Genomic DNA, 26,067 nt, shown 5'->3' with positions numbered 1-26,067 from the left:
AGCACAACGTTCTCTTTGCCTGTTAGCAGTGTTTGCCTGTTAGCAGTGTTTGCCTGTTAGCAGTGTTTGACTGTGAGCAGTGTTTGACTGTGAGCAGTGTTTGACTGTGAGTAGTGTTTGACTGTGAGCAGTGTTTGACTGTGAGCAGTGTTTCACTGTTTGCAGTGTTTGACTGTGAGCAGTGTTTCACTGTGAGCAGTGTTTTCCTGTTAGCAGTGTTTCACTGTGAGCAGTGTTTCACTGTGAGCAGTGTGATAGTTAGCAGTGTTTGACTGTGAGCAGTGTTTGACTGTTTGCAGTGTTTGACTGTGAGCAGTGTTTCACTGTGAGCAGTGTTTGACGGTGAGCAGTGTTTTCCTGTTAGCAGTGCTTCACTATGAGCCGTGTTTCACTGTGAGCAGTGTGATTGTTAGCAGTGTTTGACTGTTAGCAGTGTTTGACTGTGAGCAGTGTTTCAATGTTTGCAGTGTTTGACGGTGATCTGTGTTTCACTGTGAGCAGTATTTGACTGTTAGCAGTGTTTCACTGTTTGCAGTGTTTGACTGTTAGCAGTGTTTCACTGTGAGCAGTGTTTGACTGTGAGCAGTGTTTGACTGTTAGCCGTGTTTGACTGTGAGCAGTGTTTGACTGTGAGCAGTGTTTCACTGTGAGCAGTGTTTGCCTGTTGTTAGCAGTGTTTGCCTGTTGTTAGCAGTGTTTGACTGTGAGCAGTGTTTGACTGTTAGCGGTGTTTCGCTGTGAGCAGTGTTTGACTGTGAGCAGTGTTTGACTGTGAGCAGTGTTTGACTGTAGCAGTGTTTGACTGTTAGCAGTGTTTCACTGTTTGCAGTGTTTGACTGTGAGCAGTGTTTCACTGTGAGAAGTGTTTGACTGTGAGCAGTGTTTCACTGTGAGCAGTGCTTGACTGTGAGCAGTGTTTGACTGTGAGCCGTGTTTGACTGTGAGCCGTGTTTGACTGTAAGGAGTGCTTGACTGTGCGCAGTGTTTGACTGTGAGCAGTGTTTGACTGTGAGCAGTGTTTCACTGTGCGCAGTGTTTGACTGTGAGCAGTGTTTGACTGTGAGCAGTGTTTCACTGTTTGCAGTGTTTGACTGTGAGCAGTGTTTGACTGTGAGAAGTGTTTGACTGTGAGCAGTGTTTCACTGTGAGCAGTGTTTGACTGTGAGCAGTGTTTGACTGTGAGCCGTGTTTGACTGTGAGCCGTGTTTGACTGTAAGGAGTGCTTGACTGTGCGCAGTGTTTGACTGTGAGCAGTGTTTGACTGTGAGCAGTGTTTGACTGTGAGCAGTGTTTGACTGTGAGCAGTGTTTGACTGTTAGCAGTGTTTCACTGTTTGCAGTGTTTGACTGTGAGCAGTGTTTGACTGTGAGCAGTGTTTGACTGTGAGTAGTGTTTGACTGTTGGCAGTGTTTCACTGTTGGCAGTGTTTGACTGTGAGCAGTGTTTGACTGTGAGCAGTGTTTGACTGTTAGCAGTGTTTCACTGTTGGCAGTGTTTTACTGTGATCAGTGTTTGACTGTGAGCAGTGTTTGACTGTGAGCAGTGTTTGCCTGTTTGCAGTGCTTGACTGTGAGCAGTGTTTCACTCTGTGCAGTGTTTGACTGTGAGCAGTGTTTCACTGTTTGCAGTGTTTGACTGTGAGGAGTGTTTGACTGTGAGCAGTGTTTCACTGTGAGCAGTGTTTCACTGTTGGCAGTGTTTGACTGTGAGCAGTGTTTCACTGTGAGCAGTGTTTTACTGTGAGCAGTGTTTGACTGTGAGCAGTGTTTCACTGTTTGCAGTATTTGACTGTGAGCCGTGTTTAACTGTTAGCCGTGTTTGACTGTGAGCAGTGTTTGACTGTTTGCAGTGTTTCACTCTTTGCAGTGTTTGACTGTTAGCAGTGTTTCACTGTGAGCAGTGTTTGACTGTGAGCAGTGTTTCACTGTGAGCAGTATTTGACTGTGAGCAGTGTTTGAATGTGAGCAGTGTTTCACTGTTTGCAGTGTTTGACTGTGAGCAGTATTTCACTGTTTGCAGTGTTTGACGGTGATCTGTGTTTCACTGTGAGCAGTATTTGACTGTTAGCAGTGTTTCACTGTTTGCAGTGTTTGACTGTTAGCAGTGTTTCACTGTGAGCAGTGATTGACTGTGAGCAGTGTTTCACTGTTAGCCGTGTTTGACTGTGAGCCGTGTTTGACTGCGAGCAGTGTTTTACTGGGAGCAGTGTTTGACTGTGAGCAGTGTTTGCCTGTTGTTAGCAGTGTTTGCCTGTTGTTAGCAGTGTTTGCCTGTTGTTAGCAGTGTTTGACTGTTAGCGGTGTTTCGCTGTGAGCAGTGTTTGACTGTGAGCAGTGTTTGACTGTAGCAGTGTTTGACTGTTAGCAGTGCTTCACTGTTTGCAGTGTTTGACTGTGAGCAGTGTTTCACTGTTTGCAGTGTTTGACTGTGAGGAGTGTTTGACTGTGAGCAGTGTTGTACTGTTAGCAGTGTTTCACTGTTGGCAGTGTTTGACTGTGAGCAGTGTTTCACTGTGAGCAGTGTTTGACTGTGAGCAGTGTTTGACTGTTAGCAGTGTTTCACTGTTGGCAGTGTTTTACTGTGAGCAGTGTTTGACTGTGAGCAGTGTTTCACTGTTTGCAGTATTTGACTGTGAGCCGTGTTTAACTGTTAGGCGTGTTTGACTGTGAGCAGTGTTTGACTGTGAGCAGTGTTTGACTGTGAGCAGTGTTTCACTCTTTGCAGTGTTTGCCTGTGAGCAGTGTTTGACTGTGAGCAGTGTTTGACTGTGAGCAGTGTTTCACTGTTTGCAGTGTTTGACTGTGAGCAGTATTTCACTGTGAGCAGTGTTTGACAGTGAGCCGTGTTTCACTGTGAGCAGTGTTTGACTGTTAGCAGTGTTTCACTGTTTGCAGTGTTTCACTGTTTGCAGTGTTTCACTGTGAGCAGTGTTTCACTGTTTACAGTGTTTGACGGTGAGCCGTGTTTGACTGTGAGCAGTGTTTGACTGTGAGCAGTGTTTGACTGTGAGCAGTGTTTCACTGTTTGCAGTGTTTGACTGTGAGCAGTGTTTCACTGTTAGCAGTGTTTGACTGTGAGCAGTGTTTGACTGTGAGCAGTGTTTCACTGTTATCAGTGTGTGACTGTGAGCAGTGTTTGACTGTTAGCAGAGTTTCACTGTTTGCAGTGTTTCACTGTGAGCAGTGTTTGCCTGTTAGCAGTGTTTCACTGTGAGCAGTGTTTGACTGTAAGCAGTATTTGACTGTGAGCAGTGTTTGACTGTTATCAGTGTTTGACTGTGAGCAGTGTTTGACTGTTTGCAGTGTTTCACTCTTTGCAGTGTTTGACTGTTAGCAGTGTTTCACTGTGAGCAGTGTTTGACTGTGAGCAGTGTTTCACTGTGAGCAGTATTTGACTGTGAGCAGTGTTTGACTGTGAGCAGTGTTTCACTGTTTGCAGTGTTTGACTGTGAGCAGTATTTCACTGTTTGCAGTGTTTGACGGTGATCTGTGTTTCACTGTGAGCAGTATTTGACTGTTAGCAGTGTTTCACTGTTTGCAGTGTTTGACTGTTAGCAGTGTTTCACTGTGAGCAGTGTTTGACTGTGAGCAGTGTTTCACTGTTAGCCGTGTTTGACTGTGAGCCGTGTTTGACTGTGAGCAGTGTTTTACTGGGAGCAGTGTTTGACTGTGAGCAGTGTTTGCCTGTTGTTAGCAGTGTTTGCCTGTTGTTAGCAGTGTTTGACTGTTAGCGGTGTTTCGCTGTGAGCAGTGTTTGACTGTGAGCAGTGTTTGACTGTAGCAGTGTTTGACTGTTAGCAGTGCTTCACTGTTTGCAGTGTTTGACTGTGAGCAGTGTTTGACTGTGAGAAGTGTTTGACTGTGAGCAGTGTTTCACTGTGAGCAGTGTTTGACTGTGAGCAGTGTTTGACTGTGAGCCGTGTTTGACTGTGAGCCGTGTTTGACTGTAAGGAGTGCTTGACTGTGAGCAGTGTTTCACTGTGAGCAGTGTTTCACTGTGAGCAGTGTTTGACTGTTGGCAGTGTTTCACTGTTGGCAGTGTTTGACTGTGAGCAGTGTTTGACTGTGAGCAGTGTTTCACTGTTGGCAGTGTTTCACTGTTGGCAGTGTTTTACTGTGAGCAGTGTTTGACTGTGAGCAGTGTTTGACTGTTAGCAGTGTTTCACTGTTGGCAGTGTTTTACTGTGAGCAGTGTTTGACTGTGAGCAGTGTTTGCCTGTTTGCAGTGTTTGACTGTGAGCAGTGTTTCACTGTTTGCAGTGTTTGACTGTGAGGAGTGTTTGACTGTGAGCAGTGTTTCACTGTGAGCAGTGTTTTACTGTTAGCAGTGTTTCACTGTTGGCAGTGTTTGACTGTGAGCAGTGTTTCACTGTGAGCAGTGTTTGACTGTGAGCAGTCTTTGACTGTTAGCAGTGTTTCACTGTTGGCAGTGTTTTCTTGTGAGCAGTGTTTGACTGTGAGCAGTGTATGACTGTTAGCAGTGTTTCACTGTTGGCAGTGTTTTACTGTGAGCAGTGTTTGACTGTGAGCAGTGTTTGACGGTGAACAGTGTTTGCCTGTTAGCAGTGTTTGACTGTTAGCAGTGTTTCACTGTGAGCAGTGTTTGACTGTGAGCAGTGTTTCACTTTTTGCAGTATTTGACTGTGAGCCGTGTTTGACTGTTAGCCGTGTTTGACTGTGAGCAGTGTTTCACTGTTTGAAGTGTTTGACTGTGAGCAGTATTTCACTGTGAGCAGTGTTTGACGGTGAGCCGTGTTTCACTGTGAGCAGTGTTTGCCTGGTAGTAGTGTTTCACTGTTTGCAGTGTTTGACTGTGAGCAGTGTTTCACTGTTTGCAGTGGTTGACGGTGAGCTGTGTTTCACTGTGAGCAGTGTTTGCCTGGTAGCAGTGTTTCACTGTTTGCAGTGTTTCACTGTGAGCCGTGTTTGACTGTGAGCAGTGTTTGACTGTGAGCCGTGTTTGACTGTGAGCCGTGTTTGACTGTGAGCCGTGTTTGACTGTGAGCAGTGTTTCACTGTGAGCAGTGTTTCACTGTGAGCAGTGTTTCACTGTGAGCAGTGTTTCACTGTGAGCAGTGTTTGACTGTGAGCCGTGTTTGACTGTGAGCCGTGTTTGACTGTGAGCGGTGTTTGACTGTGTGCGGTGTTTGACTGTGGGCGGTGTTTGACTGTGAGCAGTGTTTGACTGTGAGCGGTGTTTGACTGTGAGCTGTGTTTGACTGTGAGCGGTGTTTGACTGTGGGCGGTGTTTGACTGTGAGCGGTGTTTGACTGTGAGCGGTGTTTCACTGTGAGCGGTGTTTGACTGTGAGCGGTGTTTGACTGTGAGCGGTGTTTCACTGTGAGCGGTGTTTGACTGTGAGCGGTTTTTGACTGTGAGCAGTGTTTCACTGTGAGCGGTGTTTGACTGTGAGCAGTGTTTGACTATTAGCAGTGTTTCACTGTTTGCAGTGTTTGACTGTGAGCAGTGTTTGACTGTGAGCAGTGTTTGACTGTGAGCAGCGTTTGATTGTGAGCGGTGTTTCACTGTGAGGGGTGTTTGACTGTGAGCAGTGTTTGACTGTGAGCGGTGTTTGACTGTGAGCAGTGTTTGACTATTAGCAGTGTTTCACTGTTCGGAGTGTTTGACTGTGAGCAGTGTTTCACTTTTAGCAGTGTTAGACGGTGAGCAGTGTTTGCCTGTTTGCAGTGTTTCACTGTTAGCAGTGTTTGACTGTGAGCAGTGTTTGACTGTGAGCAGTGTTTGACTATTAGCAGTGTTTCACTCTTTGCAGTGTTTGCCTGTAGGCAGTGTTTCACTGTGAGCAGTGTTTGACTGTTAGCAGTGTTTCGCTGTGAGCAGTGTTTGACTGTGAGCACTGTTTGACTGTGAGCAGTGTTTGACTGTTAGTAGTGTTTCTCTGTTTGCAGTGTTTGACTGTGAGCAGTGTTTCACTGTGAGCAGTGTTTGACTGTTAGCAGTGTTTCACTGTGAGCAGTGTTTGACTGTGAGCAGTGTTTACCTGTGAGCAGTGTTTCACTGTGAGCAGTGTTTGACTGTTTGCAGTGTTTGACGGTGAGTAGTGTTTGCCTGTTTGCAGTGTTTGACTGTGAGCAGTGTTTGACTGTGAGCAGTGTTTCACTGTGAGCGGTGTTTGACTGTTAGCGGTGTTTGACTGTTTGCAGTGTTTCACTGTGAGCAGTGTTTCACTGTGAGCGGTGTTTGACTGTTAGCGGTGTTTGACTGTTAGCAGTGTTTGACCCTGAGCAGTGTTTGACTGTGAGCAGTGTTTGACTGTGAGCAGTGTTTCACTGTTTGCAGTGTTTGCCTGTGAGCAGTGTTTCACTGTGAGCAGTGTTTGACTGTGAGCAGTGTTTGACTGCAGTTTTTTACTCTTTGCAGTGTTTGACTGTTAGCAGTGTTTCACTGTGAGCAGTGTTTGACTGTGAGCAGTGTTTGTTAGCCGTGTTTGACTGTGAGCAGTGTTTGACCGTGAGCAGTGTTTGACTGTGAGCAGTGTTTGACTGTTTGCAGTGTTTGACGGTGAGTAGTGTTTGCCTGTTTGCAGTGTTTGACTGTGAGCAGTGGTTGACTGTTTGCAGTGTTTCACTGTTTGCAGTGTTTCACTGTGAGCGGTGTTTCACTGTGAGCGGTGTTTGACTGTGAGCGGTGTTTGACTGTTAGCGGTGTTTGACTGTGAGCAGTGTTTGACTGTGAGCAGTGTTTCACTGTTTGCAGTGTTTGCCTGTGAGCAGTGTTTCACTGTGAGCAGTGTTTGCCTGTGAGCAGTGTTTGACTGCAGTTTTTCACTCTTTGCAGTGTTTGACTGTTAGCAGTGTTTCACTGTGAGCAGTGTTTGACTGTGAGCAGTGTTTGACTGTTAGCCGTGTTTGACTGTGAGCAGTGTTTGACTGTGAGCAGTGTTTGACTGTGAGCAGTGTTTGACTGTTAGCAGTGTTTGACTGTGAGCAGTGTTTGACTGTGAGCAGTGTTTGACTGTGAGCAGTGTTTCACTGTGAGCAGTGTTTGACTGTTACCAGTGTTTCACTGTTAGCAGTGTTTGACGGTGAGCCGTGTTTGACTGTGAGCAGTGTTTGCCTGGTATTAGTGTTTCACTGTTTGCAGTGTTTGACTGTGAGCAGTGTTTGACTGTTAGCAGTGTTTGACTGTGAGCAGTGTTTGACTGTGAGCAGTGTTTGACTGTGAGGAGTCTTTCACTGTTAGCAGTGTTTGACTGTTAGCAGTGTTTCACTGTGAGCCATGTTTGACTGTGAGCAGTGTTTGACTGTGAGCAGTGTTTGACTGTGAGCAGTGTTTGACTGTGAGCAGTGTTTGACTGTGAGCAGTGTTTGACTGTGAGGAGTGTTTCACTGTTAGCAGTGTTTGACTGTGAGCCGTGTTTGACTGTGAGCCGTGTTTGACTGTGAGCCGTGTTTGACTGTGAGCCGTGTTTGACTGTGAGCCGTGTTTGACTGTGAGCAGTGTTTGACTGTGAGCAGTGTTTGACTGTGAGCAGTGTTTGACTGTGAGCAGTGGTTCACTGTTTGCAGTGTTTCACTGTGAGCAGTGTTTCACTGTTTGCAGTGTTTGCCTGTTGTTAGCAGTGTTTGACTGTGAGCAGTGTTTGACTGTGAGCAGTGTTTGACTGTGAGCAGTGTTTCACTGTGAGCAGTGTTTGACTTTTGGCAGTGTTTGACTCTGAGCAGTGTTTGACTGTTAGCAGTGTTTGACTGTTAGCAGTGTTTGACTGTTAGCAATGTTTCACTGTGAGCAGTGTTTGACTGTTAGCAGTATTTCACTGTGAGCAGTGTTTGACTGTGAGCAGTGTTTGACTGTGAGCGGTGGTTCACTGTTGGCGGTGTTTGACTGTTACCAGTGTTTGACTGTGAGCGGTGTTTGACTGTGAGCACTGTTTGACTGTGAGCGGTGTTTGACTGTGAGCGGTGTTTGACTGTGAGCGGTGTTTGACCGTGAGTGGTGTTTGACTGTCAAGAGTGTTTCTCTGTTTGTTTGGCCCACATGGCCCACACGTTACTCTTCACTTGTTGATGAGCATTTGGATTGTTTCCAGTTTGTGTCTATTACAAAAAATGTTTTGTGATTTGCTTTGACAGGTAGTTAAGCTACTTGCCAACCCTCTTGATTCTTTGCTCTTGTTAATTGACATCCAGTCAATTCTGACTCATGGCAACCCCTTGTCCCTGGGTGGTGCAGACAGTCAAGCTCTTGACTATTAGCCAAAAGGCTGGTGGTTCTAACCCACCCAGAGGACTTCAGAAGACAGGCCTGGCAATCTGCTTCCAAAAGGTCACAGCCTTAAAGACCTTGTGGAGCAGTTGTACTCTGCACACATGGGGACGCCATGAGTCTTGATTCTTTAGGGGCTTGTTTTTACTCTTTGTAGGGTGGTTCGAAAGTAGCTTTTGCTGTAGGAATCGATTAGCCCTTCTTCTAGGAATGCATGAGCCCTCGTGTCACTGCTCAGTGCCCCAGGTGACCACTGAGGACTCTCAATCTGGCTGTTTGGAGCGTCTTATGGATTGTGTCTCCCAAAAATGTGTGTCGACTTGGCTAGGCCATGATTCCCGGTATTGTGTAGTTAGTTGTCCACCATTTTGTGATCTGATGTGATTTTTCTGTGTTGTAAATCCTACCTCTAAGATGTTAATAAGACAGGATTAGAAGCAGTTATGTCAGTGAGGCAGGACTCAATCTACAGGATTAGGTTGTATCTTGAGTCAACCTCTTTTGAGATATAAAGGAGAGAAGTGAGCAGAGGGGAGAGGGGCCTCATTACTACAAAGCAAGAAGAGCCAGGAGTGGAGCACGTGATTTGGACCTGGGGTCCCTGCGCAGAGAAACTCCTTAGCCAGGGAAGATTGGTGACGAGGCCCTTCCCCCAGAGCCAACAGAGAAAGAAAGCCTTCCCTAGGGGCTGGCGTGCTGAATTTGGACTTCTAGCCTCCTAGACTGTGAGAGAATAAATCTCTGTTTGTTGAAGCCATCCACTCATCGTATTTCTGTTGTAGCAGCACTAGATGGCTAAGAGAGACCCCTCTCTACCTGCCTGCATTTAGAATGTTCCTCTGGAAAGCTGGGCAGCCTCGGGCTCACCTCCTGTCTCCCCATTCGGGAATCACAGCTGAGGGCCACCCCTTGTCCAACACCTGTTTTATTGCATTTTCAGCTGTCTGCAGCAGGAGAGTGAGGCCGAACCTCCCCTACAGCACCATGGCAGAGGAAACACTTTCACTGCTTATGTTTAATTTTGAAATGTGGCCTGTTCTATATGTGGATACCTCGGACTCAGCGTTTCAATATACCTCGGTAAAGTCAGTGTTGGGAAAACATTTTTTCCACCTGTGGAAGTGAGGAGCAGAACAAAGGTGGAATTTGTCCATTCATCCTGTGAATACTCTCAGAGCACACACAGCGGTGTCCAGTCCTGTGCCATGGCCTCCGAGGACAGGCCTGGCTGTGCCCTTGTGGGTGCCCATTCTGGCCCAGTGCACCTCCAGCTCATTTAAACGACACGCCAGGGAAGTGGGGGGCCCTCCAGGCTTTGGAGCAGAGGAGGGACCGGGTCTGACATAGGTTTTTAAAGGATCTACCTGAGTGTGTTGTAGGGGATCGATTCTTGGGGAGGATAGCGGGCAGGAGAGGGGGCAATTAGGAGGCCATTGCCATAATCAGAGAGGGATGGTGGCTTGGACCCTTCTAGTCCCAGTGGAGGTGGTGAGGGGTGGCCTGGTTCCGGATTTCCTGATGGGTCAGTTAGGAAAGAAAGAAGGGAGTCACAGTGACTCCACTTTTGACCTGAACAGTCGTAAGTAGCAGCTGGCCGCCAGTTCCACCACGACCAGTGGCCGTCAGGTCGATGCTGGCTCACAGCGACACCATGACCAGTGGCCGTCAGGTCGATGCTGGCTCACAGCGACACCATGACCAGTGGCCGTCAGGTCGATGCTGGCTCACAGCGACCCCACGTGTGCCAGGGTAGGACTGTGCTCAGGAACGTTTTCAGTGCAGGGCTTCAAACTGGTTATTTTCGGTTTGGCCCCCTGCTGAGAATTTGCCTTTCAACCCCAGATATACTGAGTCAGAATCTATAGTTTAACAAGATTGTTCTAAATAGCGGGTTCTAACTGAAAATTACTGGTTCAAAGCCCTGTTCCAGTGGCTGATTTTTTGGAAGCAGATTGCCAGGCCTTTTTCCCAGGTAGCTCTGAGTGGCTTTGAACCTACAACCTTTGGGTTAGCAGCTAAGCGCTTTACCGTTTGTGCCACCCAGGGACTCTACCATCAGCTCAGACCAGGGAAAGTCAAAGGAACCCATGGTCAGAGAAAACCCAGGACTCAGAGCTCAGGGCCTGTTTTGGGGACTATGACGATGAAGTGGCCCTGTGGAAGCTCCCCAAGTCTTCTCCTCCTTCCTCTGTCTCTTCCAGAACCTTCCCTCAGCATTTTCTTCTGGTCCTTCCCAGTGATCCTTGGCAGCTTTGTGAGCCCCACCTAACCCGTAACCTGCAGTGAGGTGGCCCACAGCTGCCCCTTCCCCTGCCCCTCCTGCTGCCCCCTGCCCCTGTCTCTAGTGCCTCTCCCATCTGTGGGGCCTCTTCCCTTTCTCCATTTTTCTGCCAGGCGTTTCCTTGTTCCTCGTTGAACCCCAGCACTCCTGCGTGGATCTGGGTGGTTTGCGTCTCCTCTCTCTGTCTGGTGTATGAGTTCTCTAGTGCTGCTATAACAGAAATACCACAAGTGGGTGGTTTTAAAGAACAGAAGTTCCTTTTCTCACAGTTTAGGAGACTAGAAGTCCAAATTCAGGGCCAGCTCTAGGGGAAGGCTCTCTCTATTGGCTCTGGGGGAAGGCCCTTGTCTCAGCCTCTCTAGGGTTCTTCTCGTGGCGTCTCCACCTGGCATCTGTTTTTCCCTCATTTGTGCTTCTGTGCCTAATCTCCTTTTATGTCTCAGAAGTTATTAGGTTCAAGACATGCCCTACACCGATACGGCCTCATTAACAAACAAAGAAAACCCTATTCCCAGATGGAATTATATCCACAGGTACAGGGTCAAGATTTACCACATGTATTTCTGGGGTTCACAATTTACCACGGGGACCGCTGAGTCCCGTGAGAGGAGTGGAAGGGCCTTGTACAGATGGAACCCAGGCCGATGTGTCTGCTGAGAGGGGAGGGGCTGGTGGTGAGAGGGCCACACGTGCAAGAATCCTGTCTTTTTTACCCAGAAGACCAGAGAACCCAGGGAGAAACAGAGGTGGGGTATGTCGCTGCCGTACTGGGTGAGGGGGTTGGGGTTTTGAAATCCAGTCCACCCCAACTGTCAAGTCGATTCTGACTCATGGTGACCCCATGTGGTTCAGAGTATACGTGCGTCCCGTAGGGTTTTCAATGGATGTGATCTTTCGGAAACAGATCGCCAGGCCTTTCTTTCAAGGCATTTGTGGGTAGATTCGAACAGCCAACTTTTCCATTAGTAGCTGAGTGCTTAACCTTTTGCACCATCCAGGGGTTCCTTTGGAAATGCAAAGAGTACCCGATTCTTTCAGACTGGCAGGCCAGGAGATAAAGTATAATAGTAGTAAATTTTAATAAATTAAGAAAGGCGCTTGTTTTTAGGAACTTCTGCCCAAAGGAGCCAGGTGCTGGTAAGCGTTCTAAGTCCACCGGTCAGTGAAGAAAGACCCATCAAGAACCAGCTTTGAGATGAAGGGGCTTTGAGCTGTGCTTCGCAGTAAGGAGCGTCTCGTTATCTGTTTCAGGTTTTAGATACCTACATGTTTCACTCTTTCCTGAAAGCCCGGCTCAGCAGGAGGATGGACGCCTTTGCGCAAATGGAGCTCAGCACGCAGTCGGAGGAAGACAGGTACTTGTGTTGTTACATGGTGGGTGCACGGGACCCAAGTGCCTAAATTGCATCATTTTATTTGGAGGGAATGTTACAATAAATCCAATCAGAAGAGTCTTTAGGTTTAGAAGTTCGTAATGAGTTGGGCAACAGATAATCAAGCTTATCTCTCTGTATATTATGTGTATATTTATACACACATTTATACATATGTGTATAAAAATATATTATTAAAAAAAAAAACCCGTAGCTGTCGAGTTGATTGTGGACCCTATAGGACAGTAGAACTGCCACATAAGCTTTCTAAGGAGTGGCTGGTGGATTTGAGCTGCCAACCTTTTGGTTAGCAACCAAATGCTTAATCATTGCCCCACCAGGACCCAATATATGTGTGTGTATGTATATATATATATGTATATGTATATATATATGTGTATATATATATATATATATATATATATATGCGTATGCCTGTATATAAGTATATATATATATATATATATACAGGAAACCCCGATGGTGTAGTGGCTAAGTGCTATGGCTGCTAACCAAGAGGTCGGCAGTTTGAATCCACCAGGTACTCCTTGGAAACTTTATGGGGGAGTTCTACTCTGTCCAGAGCTCGGCTGCTAACCAAAAGGTCAACAGTTAGAACCCACCAGCCGCTAAGCCTTGGAAGCCCTATGGGGCAGTTCTACTCTGTCCTACAGGGTCGCTATGAGTCAGAATTGACAGCGATGAGTTTGGTTTTGGTCTTAGTTTTTTATATGTATGTATGTATGTACGTACGTACGTGTGTGTACAAATACACTTTATTTTTTAGAGCAGTTTTAGGTTTACAGAAAAATTGTGCAGAAAGCACAGAGAGTCCCGGGGTACCCCCTCTGCTTTCTGCACCCAGTTTCTGCTGTTATTAACATGTTACATTTTTTTGCAATTGATGAGCTGATGGTAATACAGTGTTATTAACTGAAGTCCACAGCTTACATTAGGGTTTACTCTTTGTACAGTTTATGGCTTTTGGACAAGTGCATAGTGTCGTGTGTCCACTACTGCAGTATTGTATAGGACAATTTCACCCCCTTAAGGATGTCCTCTGCTCCACCTCTTCACTGCCCCCCGCCTGCCAGCAACCACTAGCCTTTTCACTGTCTCTGTAGTTTTGCGTTTTCCAGAATGTTCTGTCATTGGAATTATAGTGCGTGTAGCTTTTCCAGACTGGTTTCTTTCACTTAGCAGTGTGCATTTGAGGTTGCTCTGTGTCTTTTAGCAGCTTGATAGCTCATTTCTTTCTATCTCTAGATAACAAACCACTGTATGGATGTGAACGAACCCGGGGGCACAGTGGTTTGAACCCACCGGCCGCTGCATGGGAGAAGGATGTGGCAGTCTGCTCCCTTAAAATTACACCCTGTGGGGCAGTTTTACTCTGTCTTATAGGGTCGCTGTTGTTAGGTGCTGTCGAGTCAGTTCCGACTCATAGCGACCCTATGCACAACAGAACGAAACACTGCCTGGCCCTGTGCCATCCTCACAATTGTTGCTATGTTTGAGCCCATTATTGCACTGACTGTGTCAATCCGTCTCGTTGAGGATCTTCCTCTTTTTAGCTGATCCTCTACCAAGCATGATGTCCTTCTCCAGGAACTGGTCCCTCCTGACAACGTGTCCGAAGTATGTGAGACATAGCCTTGGCATCCTTGCTTCTAAGAAGCATTCTGGTTGTACTTCTCTCAAACAGATTTGTTCGTTCTTTCGGCAGGCCATGGTGTATTCAATATTCTTCTCCAACACCATGATTCAAAGGCATCAATTCTTCTTTGGTCTTCCTTATTCCTAGGGTCGTTAGGAGTCGGAATCGACTCAACGGCAATGGGTATATTTTTTGTTCTTGGGGGATACTTTGTGGTTTTTTTTTTTTTTAATTTTTATCGTGCTTTAAGTGAAAGTTTACAAATCAAGTCAGTCTCTCATACAAAAGTTTATATACACCTTGCTAGATACTCCTAATTACTTTCCCCTTAATGAGACCACATACTCCCTCCCTCCACTCTCTCTTTTTGTGTCCATATGGCCAGCCTCTGAGCCCCTCTGCCCTCTCATCTCCCCTCCAGACAGGAGATGCCAACATAGTTTCATGTGTCTACTTGATCCAAGAAGCTCACTCTTCATTGGTATCATTTTCTATCCCATTGTCCAGTACAATCCCTGTCTGAAGAGTTGGCTTTGGGAATGGTTCCTGTCTTGGGCTAACAGAAGGTCTGGGGACCATGACCACCGAGGTCCTTCTAGTCTCAGTCAGACCATTAAGCCTGGTCTTTTTATGAGAATTTGGGGTCTGCATCCCACTGCTCTCCTGCTCCCTCAGGGGTCCTCTGTTATGTTCCCTGTCAGAGCAGTCATTGGTTGTAGCCCGCACCATCTAGTTCTTCTGGTCTCAGGCTGATGTAGCCTCTGATTTATGTGGCCCTTTCTGTCTCTTGGGCTCATACTTAACCTTGTGTCTTTGGTGTTTTTCATTCTCCTTTGCTGCAGGTGGGTTGAGACCAATTGATGCATTTTAGATGGCTGCTTGCTAGCATTTAAAACCCCAGGCACTACTCTACAAAGTGGGATGCAGAATGTTAATAGATTTTATTATGCCAATTGACTTAGATGTCCCCTGAAACCATGGTCCCCAAACCCCCGCCTCTGCTATGCAGGCCTTCAAAGCATCCAGTTTATTCAGGAAATTTCTTTGCTTTTGGTTTAGTCCAGTTGTGCTGACCTCTCCTGTATTGTGTGTTGTCTTTCCTTTCACCCTAAATTAGTTCTTATCTACTATCTAATTAGTGCAAATACCTTTCTCTTCCTCCTTCCCTCCCCCCTCTCGTAACCATCAAAGAATATTTTTTTCTCTGTTTAAACTATTTCTTGAGTTCTTATAATAGTGGTCTCATACAATATTTGTCCTTTTGCAACTGACTAATTTCACTCAGCATAATGCCTCCCATGTTCCTCCATGTTATGAAATGTTTCACAGATCCCTCACTGTTCTTCATTGATGCATAGTATTCCATTGTGTGAATACATCATAATTCATAATTTATTTATCCATTCATCTGTTGATGGGCACCTTGGTTGCTTCCATCTTTTTGCTATTGTAAACAGTGCTGCAATGAGCATGGGTGTGCGTATATCTGTTCGTGTAAAGGCTCTTATTTCTCTAGGATATATTCCAAGGAGTGGGATTGCTGGATCGTATGGTAGTTCTAGTTCTAGTTTTTTAAGGAAGTGCCAAATCGATTTCCAAAGTGGTTGTACCATTTTACATTTCCCTCCAGCAGTGTATTACTGTTCCAGTCTCTCCACAACCTCTCCAACATTTATTATTTTGTGTTTTTTTGGGTTAATGCCAGCCTCATTGGCGTGAGATGGAATCTCATTATAGTTTTGATCTGCGTTTCTCTAATGGCTAACGATGGTGAGCATTTCCTCATGTATCTGTTCACTGCCTGAGTGTCTTCTTTAGTGAAGTGTCTGTTCGTATCTTTTGCCCATTTTGTAATCGGATTATTTGTCTTTTTGTAGTTGAGTTTTTGCAGTATCATGTAGATTTTAGAGATCAGGCACTGATCAGAAATGTCATAGCTAAAAACTTTTTCCCAGCCTGTGGGTAATCTTTTTACTCTTCTGGTCAAGTCTTTGGATGGGCACAGGTGTTTGATTTTTAGGAGCTCCCAGTTATCTAGTTTCTCTTCTGCATTGTTAGTAATGTTTTGTATACTTTTGTGCCATGTGTTAGGGCTCCTAATGTTGTCCCTATTTTTTCTTCCATAATCTTTATTGTTTTAGATTTCATATTTAGGTCTTTGATCCATTTTGAGTTAGTTTTTGTGCATAGTGTGAGGTATGAGTCTTGTTTCATTTTTTTGCAGATGGATATCCAGTTATGCCAGCACCATTTGTTAAAGAGACTGTCTTTTCCCCATTTAACTGACTTTGGGCCTTTGTCAAATATCAGCTGCTCATATGTGGATGGATTTATGTCTGGATTCTCAATTCTGTTCCATTGGTCTCTGTATCTATTGTTGTACCAGTACCAGGCTGTTTTGACTGCTGTGGCGGTATACTAGGTTCTAAAATCTGGTAGAGTGAGGCCTCCTACTTTGTTCTTCTTTTTCAGTAATGCTTTACTTATCTTGGGGGATACTTTGAATGCACCCCACATTAGTGTACTTCCTGCGTTCACACCTCCGGGTCTTCATCCATGCCATTCTCTCTCATGTTCCCTCTCTTCCCCCACACTTTTACCCGTCCTCAAAGGGCATCTTATTTTCCATCTCTTCCGAGATGCCTTTCCTGAAACCCCTCCAATGTGCTCTCTGATGCTGCTGTTTGTTTTTAACCTTGTGGTCTGTTCCGAGTTTTGGACAACGTATTATCACTCTGCCGTCCACCTGTGCATGGGAGCGTGGGATACCGGTCACACGATGGAACACACACTTAGTTGAGACTCGCTCTTCAAGCATCATTATGTGAGCAAAATAAAGCTTTGCCTTCTCTTACCCCAGGATAAATGGGATGCTTATCAGTCCCAGAAGACTGACCGTCGAGAAGATGGCTTTGCAGAGGTCCTCCCTGCAGAAGGCGGCTCAGAGGCGGATGGTGGTCAGCATGCCAGACCTCCAGGACATCACAGTTGTCGAGGTGCAACCCAGAAAGTCCTCGCTCCGCCAGGTCGACGCTGTGAGCTGTAAAGGCTGCAGCAGAGGTGATAGAATCACCTGTTTCTGACGCGCGCTTTCTCGGCAATCTGATTCTAACGTTGCAAGACACTGAAAGAAATCACAACTTACTTTAGTAGAAGGGAGTGATTTTTTAAGGAGTTTAATTATTTGAAATGTTTTGCAAGCCATGTTTATCGTGGAAAATGATTTCTTGTCTCTCTTTTCTATCCCCCGATCCCACTGCTAAAGATAACCGCTGTAAGCAGTTTTGGTCCGTTCCATGTACATATACAGCCGAGCCTCATCTTGTGCAGTAGCTGTTCTCTGTGAGGTTCCTGGGGACACTGAGTAGTGAATAGCAAGCCAGGCCTGAGTGTTGAGGGACTCAAATTTTTCACCACTCTGTGCATGCACGGGAGTCCCTGTGTGATAGACGGTGAATGCGCTGAACTGCTAGCCAAAAGGGTGGGAGTTCAAGTCCACTCAGGTGCCTTGGAAGGAAGCCCTGGTGATGTGCATCCGGGAAATTCAGCCACTGAAACCCTGTGGAACACAGTTCTACTCTGACACACGGGGTCGCCTTGAGTCTGAATTGACTCATATCTACGAAAGCCCACAGAAATGCCACAACTGTTGATTTGGGGATTATAAATAAATCTTAGCAAGCAGGCAAATTCACGAATACTGAGTCCATGAATAATGAGGATGGACTCATATTGTATGTCTGTGTTTGTGTTCATATGTATGGATATGTGTGTATCCATATATAATCAAAACCCACTGCCCTCGAGTTGATTCCAACTCATAGTGACCCTATAGGACAGAGTAGAACTGCCCCATAGGGTTTCCAAGGAATGGGTGGTGGATTCGAACTGCCAACCTTTTGGTTAGCAGCCATGCTCTTAATCCCTGCACCACCAGGGCTCTGCGTATATATATGTCTGTGTGTGTATATGTTGTATGCCATTAAGTTGATTCTGACTCATAGTGACCCTATAGGACAGAATAGAACTGCCTCATAAAGCTTCCATGGAGTGACTGGTGGATTCAAACTGTTAACGTTTGGGTTAGCAGCCTGACCTCTTAATTGCTGCACCACGAGGGCTCCGATGTGTGTGTGTGTATATATATATATTCTGCATATTTACATATACAGATTTTTAATGGTGACAGCACATAGTAGTTCCACAATGAGCCAGGCTCTTTCTAGGCAATGGGGTACAGAGGGCTGAGTGCCCTCACCCGCACGGAGCTGACAGTGAGCAGATAATGTGATGCTGGGCACTGCGTGTCATGAAGACGAGCAAAGCAAGGTCGGGCCCGGTGGTGGGGGCTCTTCGTGATGGGGGCCAGGACAGACGTTTCAGCAGAGATGGGAAGAACAGCAGAGGACGAGCGGTGCATTCTGGGTCTGGGGAAGGCGGAGGGACAGCAGGAGCCGGTCTGCGTGTCGTGAAACGCAGCTGCGGCTTCTCGTGTGATGTGGCGTCTCCTGGGAGACGAGCTGCCACAGAGCGTGTCGTGTGTTGTGGGAGCCAGCTTCATTTCCGGGTAAGCTGCAGAGGAGCATGTTGGGTGTGACGTCGGGGACGTTTGCCATCAGGGCTCCTTTCTGGGCTGTTCTGCCTAGCTGGTGTGAGAGGCAGAAGCAGGCCAGGTGATGTGCTGGCGGGGCCAAGTCCCACAGGGGCCACGTGTCCAGTGAAGAGTCACATTGCCCCTGATGTGACACCCAGACTCCTTAACAACAGAGTGCTGTGGCCTAGAGCTAGTGTGCAGGGGAACCTGCTTGGTCGGAGTACCCTGGGCAGCCACCTTCTGGCTGTGTGACCCTGGGTGAGTCACATCCTAGCTCCCTCTGGGCCTGTGTTTCTTCTGTGGAACGTGGTGGTACCTTTGCTCTGCACGTGGTGGCCGGCTCCTCTCACCTTGTGCTCTGATCTCTTCTCTGTGCCTTCACACCCTCCTGTCCTCAGTGCTCCTTTCTCCCCTTCCAGGCTTTAGGGCTGAGACCCCGCTTGCCTGTGGGGCTGACCTCCTCTAGGGCTCTGTGAAGGACTCTCTGGTTCCCAGCCAGGGGAGCTCCCAGGGGAGGAGGAGCCAAAGCCTAAACCGTGTTTAGCACCCAGGAGGCCCTTAGGTGATATTGGTTGACGGAACTGGTGAGACACACCTGGCTTAAATTCTGGCTCTGGCACTTAGTATCGTGTACCTGGGGCAAGTGACCTAGTCCAGAAACCTCAGTTTCCACATCCATAAAATGGGGGTGTTGATACTCATGCCTGCCTGACAGGGTTGTTGGTGAGATAAATGACATGGCTTATCGTGGCTTATGCTGTTAGCTTCATCCTCAAGGAAAGCCTCACACCAGCTGTTTCAATGTGGTATTAATAGTTTAGCAGATAAAGTTAATGAGCGGTAGCAATCCCTGTTCTCAGGGCGCGATGGGAGCAAAATGAGGGGCTTCTTGTTTGTTCAGCCTCTGGGCAGCACACTGAGTCTTGCTTTGTCTGTGTATGTTTGTCTGTTGTGTGTGTTTATTTATTTATTGTGGTAAAATGGTGGATCAGCAGTAGCCTTCTCCTCTTACAGGGAGGAGACCTGGGTTCAAGTCCTGGCAGGTGCACCTCATTTGCAGCCACCACTTGTCCCTATGATGCTGAACAGATTTCAGCAGAGCTTCCAGACTAAGACAAACTAGGAAGAAAGGCCTGGTGATCTCCTGAAAATCAGCCAGTAAAAACGCTGTGGACCACAGTAGCCCAGTCCACAACAATGACAAGGAGGGTGTGAGACCGGGCAGCCTTTTGTTCCCTTGTGCATGGGGCTGCCGTGGGTCAGGGGCCAACTGGATGGCAGCTAAAGGACCAGTAACAACAACAGAATTTACCACTGTTGCCATTTAAAAGCGCACCGTTCAGTGACATCAGGTACGCCCACAGTGTGGTGAATGTGCCAACTGTCAGCTGCCTGGCTGCAGAACGTTTTCATTGCCCCAAAAAGAAAGCAGACTGCCACATCTTAGCACAACATAGAAAACCCTATTCACAAATGGGATTTCACCCACAGGTATAATCCAGAACTGCCCCACCCTCCCCAAACCTCTAATCTACTGTGTGTGTCTGTAACGTGCCTGTTGTGGATGTTTATATAAACGAGGTCCTGCGATATGGGGCCTTTGTGTCTGGCTGTTTCACCTAGCACAGTGACTAGAGGGTTCTCGCTTTATTTGGCAACCCAGGGCATGAACAAGGAGCCTGATGGCGCAGTGGTTAAGGGCTTGGCTGCTAACCAAGAGGTCAGCAGTTCAAACCCACTAGCTGCCCCGTGGGAGAAAGATGTGGCAGTCTGCTTCTGTGAAGATTTTCAGCCTTGGAAACCCTATGGGGCAGTTCTACTCTGTCCTGTAGGGTCATTATGAGTCGGAATCGACTCAGTGGCAATGGGTTAGGACATGAACAACACACGGACCTCAGTAAAAGGAGGTGAGAGGTGCCGGTGTTTATTTTTAAGCTTTGTGCTAATTTTTTTTTCCTTAATTTTTTAGCTGAGGATGTGGCCCCTAAATCAATCTATACATTCGAGATTCCAGAAGTACACTTTCCGCTGGTGACTCAGTGTGTACAAACTTACTACGCTGACTTTGTCGACCTCCTGAGCAAAGCCATGAGCTTTCTGGGCCCTGACAACTCGGTGCTTCTGGCCTGCTACTTCTACCTCCGCGGATTCATTCACTTGGTGCAAGGCAAGCTGCTGTACGCCCTCCTGGACTTCCAGAATCTATACAAGACTGACATAAGGATTTTCCCCGCCGACCTCGTCAAGAGGACTGTGGCGTTGATGTCTGCCCCCGAGCTTGCCCAGGTCGAGCGGACCCCTGAGCTGAAAAGGCTCATCAAGGAAGTTGTGGACAAGCCCAGGGAGGTGGCCAAGGCTGACGACCATGTGAAGAACTTCGAGCTCCCCAAGAAACACATGCAGCTGGATGACTTCGTGAAGAGGGTTCAGGAGTCAGGGATCGTGAAGGACACCTACATCATACACCGCCTGTTTGACGCATTGACTGTAGGTAAGGGGACAGGACGCCCAGGCCTGATCATGTCACTTAAATACACTAGTCAGCAGGTAGGTGAGACTGCCCCCTGCAGGACAGATGCGGCAGCATGTTGATGTAGGTACTCTCTGTTCCTACGTGGTGCAATAATTTAATTACAGTCTATCCTCGTCAATCACGGATTCCGTATCTGCTACTTCACCTGCTCGCCAAAATCTGTTGGTAGTCCCCAGATCAGTACTGGCAGCGCCTTTGTGGTCACTCACGGACGTGCTGGGAGCAGCACGATGTCTGAGTCACCCCGCACACATGCTTCCCCTGAGGCTGAGCAAGCCAGTGCTCTGCCTTCTTGTTTCAGCTCGCATGCGGCAAACAGGTGCCTTTTTTGTGGGATGTTTAGTGCCATGCTTTTCACTCTTCTGCGCTCTTTGTTGGTGATTTCGCTGTTTCAAAATGGCCCCCAGGCGTAGTGCTAAAGTGCCGCCTGGTGTCCCTGAGCACAGAAGGCGGGGTTGAGCTTTATAGAGGAAATATGGTAGGTAAGCTTCGTTCAGGTGTGAATTATAGTGCTGTTGGACATGAGTTCAGTGCTGATCAACAAGGTGTATTAAACAAGGTGTCTTTAAACGAAATACACATGAGGCTAGGTTATGTATGGGTCAGCTGACAAGAATGTTGTGACTAGAGGCTCACGGGAACCTAGCCCTACATTTCCGCTGGAGCAACTGCTTGGCATTTATGCATTCAGTTACTGGTGACTTCGTAACACGTGACTCCTGTGAGTGACGAGATCAACTGCTCTTCATTGGCCCCAGCTGATTAACCGGAAGATGGTCCAATCAGTCCAGCTGTCTTTGGTCACCTCTGTGTGTCCAGCTGTCTTTGGTCACCTCTGTGTGCTGTGCTTTGGAGGTACAGGGACGAGAGGACCCAGCTTCCCCTTCAGCAGGATAGGTGGCATCTCTTGGGCAGTCAGCACCACCTTGGCAGTGGTGGGCGTCAGGGTAGCATAGAGGTGTGAGTTCCTTCTGGCCCAGAAGAGGGGACACAAGAGGGACTCGTAGACAGCACTCGAGTAGCAGCACTTGGGTGTGTGTATGGCTGCAGGTGTACTTGTAGTCCTGGGTGTCCACATGGTGGTATGTACGGCCATGAGTGTGTGCGTGGTCCTGGGTGTGCGTGTGGTCCTGGGTGTGCGTGTGGTCCTGGGTGTGTGTGTAGTCCTGGGTGTACATGCATGGTCCTGGGTGTGCATGTGGTCCTGGGTGTGCGTGTGGTCCTGGGTGTGTGTGTAGTCCTGGGTATACATGCATGGTCCTGGGTGTGCGTGTGGTCCTGGGTGTGCATGTGGTCCTGGGTGTGCGTGTGGTCCTGGGTGTGCATGTGGTCCTGGGTGTGCGTGTGGTCCTGGGTGTGCGTGTGGTCCTGGGTATGTGTGTAGTCCTGGGCGTACATGCAGGGTCCTGGGTGTGCGTGTGGTCCTGGGTGTGTGTGTAGTCCTGGGTGTACATGCATGGTCCTGGTGTGTGTGTGGTCCCGGGGTGTGCAAGGTCACCCTGGGTGTGTCATGCTCCTGGGTGTGTGTGTGGTCCCGGGATGTTCGAGGCTGTCCTGGGTGTGCGTGCATGCTCCTGGGTGTGTGTGTGGTCCTGGGTATACATGCATGGTCCTGAGTGTGAGTGTGGTCCTGGGTATGTGTGTAGTCTTGGGTGTACATGCATGCTCCTGGGTGTGTGCGTGGTCCTGGGTGTTTGAGGTCGCCCAGGGTATGTGCATAGCTGTGGGGGTGTGCCCACCGATTCCCTCTGGAGCCCTGGCAGGATCACAGGCCAGTCTGGTGGGTGCTGTCCCTACATATAACAGGTTTTCTTAGTCTCTGCTCTCTCCCTGGGGGTGCTTTGAGGTCTTCAGCCCGACTGCCACAGACCAGAGTCGTCCTGTCATGTGCGGCCCTGCGCTGCCCTCTGTCGGTGAGAACCGGTATTGCAGGTTCTCGGATACCCACTCTGCCCTTGGCGGCTCTAGGACTTCCTGTGGCCCGAAGTGAGAGGATTTGTCCTGGGATGAGGCTGGACAGCCTCAGAAGCTCTGTGGATGCTAACGTTTATTAAGCCATTGCTTTGCAGTTTCTCTCCCATTTGTCTCGCTTGTTTTCTGATTTCTTTTTAACTAAACATCCTGTTATGTGGTGTTCAATTAAGATGACAAAAGCTTCTGATTAGAACGCGAGCACTCTGAACCATCAGGAAGTGTAGACCAGGTGCCAGGAAGCAGGCAGCCACCCTGAATGGCATTTCTCAAACGGAAGATGGCGCCAGTGGCAATTGTGTGAGGCTGGCAGGGAGCTGATGCCCTCTGCTGCTTGGGCGCAGGGGATCCCAAAGACCCAGCCTTCCAGGGGTCAGCAGGTACCACCCCCCTAGGTGCACCCAGCCACCCTCAGTCTTCGCCCTCTTCACTGACTTCAGTCTTAAAAATTGCACACGTGTATGTTTGTTGTCGTCGTCAGTTGCCTCCTAGTTGGCTCTGACTCACGGTGACCTGGTGTAAAACATTGGTCAGTCTGGAGCCATCCCCACAATTGTTGGTGTGTGTGAGTCCAACAAGTGTGTAACAGGTGTGTGTTTATCATATACACTTGTTATTGTGTGTTTCTTCTCTAAATAGTGACTTAGGTTTTTACAAAATGTTTACGTAACATACCAGACCTCGTGGCGCAGCGGTTAAGCACTCGGCTGCTAACCAAAAGGCTGGCAGTTCAAATCCACCAGGCACTCCTTGGAAACACTATGGGGCAATTCTACCGTGTCCTACAGGGTTGCTATGAGTCGGAATTGACCCGATGACAGTGTTTTTTTTTTTGCACGATCATTGTAAACAAATAAGGAAATAAACCAAAAAAAACAAACCGGTTGCCGTCAAGTTGATTCTGACTCATAGCAACCTTGAAGGACAGAGCAGAGCTGCCCCATCGGGTTTCTAAGGAGCGCCTGGTGGATTTGAACCACTGGCCTCTTGGTTAGCAGCTATAGCTCTTAACCACTACACCATCGGGGTTTCCAATAAATAGAGAGAAGCAAAAAGAAAAAAAGGAACTTCCAATCCTGCCACCTGTTGGAGATTTTGATGTAAACATTCAACGTCTGTGCCTTGCTGAGACAGGGAAGGTGGTGGGGGACAGTGGCGGGGGAAGCGACGGTGATCACAAAGCCTGACTTTCCTTTAATCCGTCTTCATACCAGCAACGTCGGCAGCTCTTATTTAGAATTCATGTGTAAAAGTTAAGAAATGCCCTTCTCCTGAGCCTGTCAGGGCACCGACCACCTTCACACAGCCGTCCCCTAAGATTGCTGCAGGGACCACTTGGCTGCTCCAGGTAGCAGAAGTGTGGCTGTGATGTCAGATTCCCAGCTAACTGTCGGTGTCGACCCTTGTTATGGAGACCAGAGTGGGGACACAGCCATGCTGAGGCCACGCCTTCTGGCCATTTCAGATCCTGGCCAGGCAGAGACAACAAAGACAAAATTCTTACCCTCCTGGAGTGGGGCACACACCTAACACGCAGCAGCTCAGGGGCTGGGTGGGGGCGTCTGCCCGGGCCCAGGGCTGCTCTGCCACTTACTGGCCTGTCGGCAGGGTGCTTGCCTCTCTGTGCCTCAGTTTCCTGGTTTGTGCCTGAGCCTAGTAATAGTGCGTACCTGCCAAGGTGGCTGCGGGGATTAAATGTGGCTGTGTGTGTAGTGTGTCTGACGGTTCTCAGTATATAGCAGTGTTGTGAAAGGCAGTAGTGCCGTGGTGGAAGCGTGTTTGTAGCACAGTGGCCACCCAGTGCAGGATGACCTCTCAGGGAAAGCTGCACACAGAGATGTTCCACCTGGGGTTTTGAAGGGTGAGTAAGAGTTTTCTGGTCTGAGAACTCAGAATGAGTGTATATAGAGGCACGTGACAACATGGCTTGTTTAAACCAAAACCTGTAGCCACTGAGTCGATTTCGACTCATAGTGACCCTGTAGGATGAATAGAACTGTCCCGAAGCGTTTTTCAAGGCTCTAATCTTTACAGAAGCAGACTGCCTCATCTTTCTCCTGTGGAACGGCTGGTGAGTTTGAATCGCTGACCTTTTGGTTGGCAGCCAAGCCCTTTAACCGCTGTGCCACAAGGGCAGCTTTTATGGCCTGTTAAGTAGTTATACAATGGTAGTAGTAGCATCAGGACCTAACTTCAGAGGGGATAATGAGAAGATCAGCCTGAGGCTGGTGCCTGTGAGGTGGAGGTCAGACGTGCCTCCTCTCTCCAACCTGTTGTCCAGTTCTGACACCAGCCGTCCCTCCCACGGCTCGCTCTGCATCTCTGCTGAGTTCGATAATTCCTTGCAATGGCCACACAGAGCTCACGGGCTGTACTCACGATTATGGGGCTTATTAGGGAAGTAACAGTTACAATTCAGGATCAGAATCAACTTGGAAGTAACAGGAATGACTCAGGGTATAGTTCTTCAATGAAGACATTTTCTCAGCTGTGCCCACAGGCAGGCCTCTTTCTGGGCCCGCAGCCGTTGGCCTTCATTCTCAGCTCTCGTCCCTCAGCCCTCGCTCCTGGCTCTCAGCTCTTGTTCTTGGCCTGGCCTCTGTCCTGCTTGGTTAAGTGTTACAGAGCTCATAGGTCTGCTGATAAGTGCTTGGAGGCACCCCACTCCACCAGGAAGCCTCCTGCCTGAAGGAGCTCAGCTCTCTCGCTCCATGGGTCCACATGCTCACTGTAGCTGCCTTGCTCTGTGGGCCAGGAAGCCCACCATGCTATCTTGTGTTGGCCTCCTGGTTCTGCTGCTGCCATCTTTCTGCCACCGTCTTTGCCATGCTTGCTGCTGCTTCTTGCTGTTGCCACCCTGTCTTGCACTGTCTCCAGTGTTACAGTTCCTTCTCTTATCTCCTGGGTCTAGGGGGTTCTCAGCACAGGGACTCCAGGTTCAAAGGACACACACTGCCCCTGGCTCTTCTTCTTGATGTAGTAAGGTCCTCCCTCGACCTCTGGGATTGACTCATTTTAAGCCTAGCAGGATGGCAAAATTGATTAATCCCCTCTTTAGGGTTCCATAAAACTTATTTAGAGCCCTGGGTGGTGCAGTGGTTAAGAGATTGGATGCTAACCAAAAGATTGGCAGTTGGAATCCACCAGTCGCTCCTTGGAAATCCTAAGGGACGGTTCTGCTCTGTTTTACACAGTTGTTATGAGTTAGAATCGACTTGATGGCAATGGTTAGGTTTTTATACCTTATTTGCATAGTCCCGCCCCCACAAGAGTTCCATGTACCTTACTGGCATTAGCAGGTTGTCCAGTCCCGTTGGTGGGCCACAAGTACCTTATTTGCATAGTCCCACTCAATTTGTGGGAGTTACGAGACCATGCTAGAAGGGCCATATAATCGTTCTCAGCACTGCAGGGGCCAACTTGGTCTGACAGG

At 48.0% G+C, this 26,067-nt stretch overlaps 1 protein-coding gene across 4 annotated transcripts in view; it reads left to right on the top strand.

Annotated features, from left to right (window-relative positions):
* DENND3 (DENN domain containing 3) overlaps positions 1 to 26,067 on the top strand; it is a 94,219-nt gene that overhangs the window by 42,202 nt on the left and 25,950 nt on the right. For all 4 annotated transcript variants that reach the window (XM_049853499.1, XM_049853498.1, XM_049853497.1 and 1 more), the window contains exons 11-13: positions 11,758 to 11,861; positions 16,397 to 16,596; positions 20,100 to 20,621. In XM_049853499.1, coding sequence (XP_049709456.1) covers positions 11,758 to 11,861; positions 16,397 to 16,596; positions 20,100 to 20,621 — 826 coding nt within the window. The remainder of the gene's footprint in view (positions 1 to 11,757; positions 11,862 to 16,396; positions 16,597 to 20,099; positions 20,622 to 26,067) is intronic.

Source organism: Elephas maximus, chromosome 15 (genome assembly GCF_024166365.1).
Source record: "Elephas maximus indicus isolate mEleMax1 chromosome 15, mEleMax1 primary haplotype, whole genome shotgun sequence".
Classification (NCBI taxonomy): Eukaryota; Metazoa; Chordata; class Mammalia; order Proboscidea; family Elephantidae; genus Elephas; species Elephas maximus.
The sequence above is the reverse complement of the archived record's forward strand: the minus strand, read 5'-3'. Positions and strand labels throughout refer to the sequence as shown.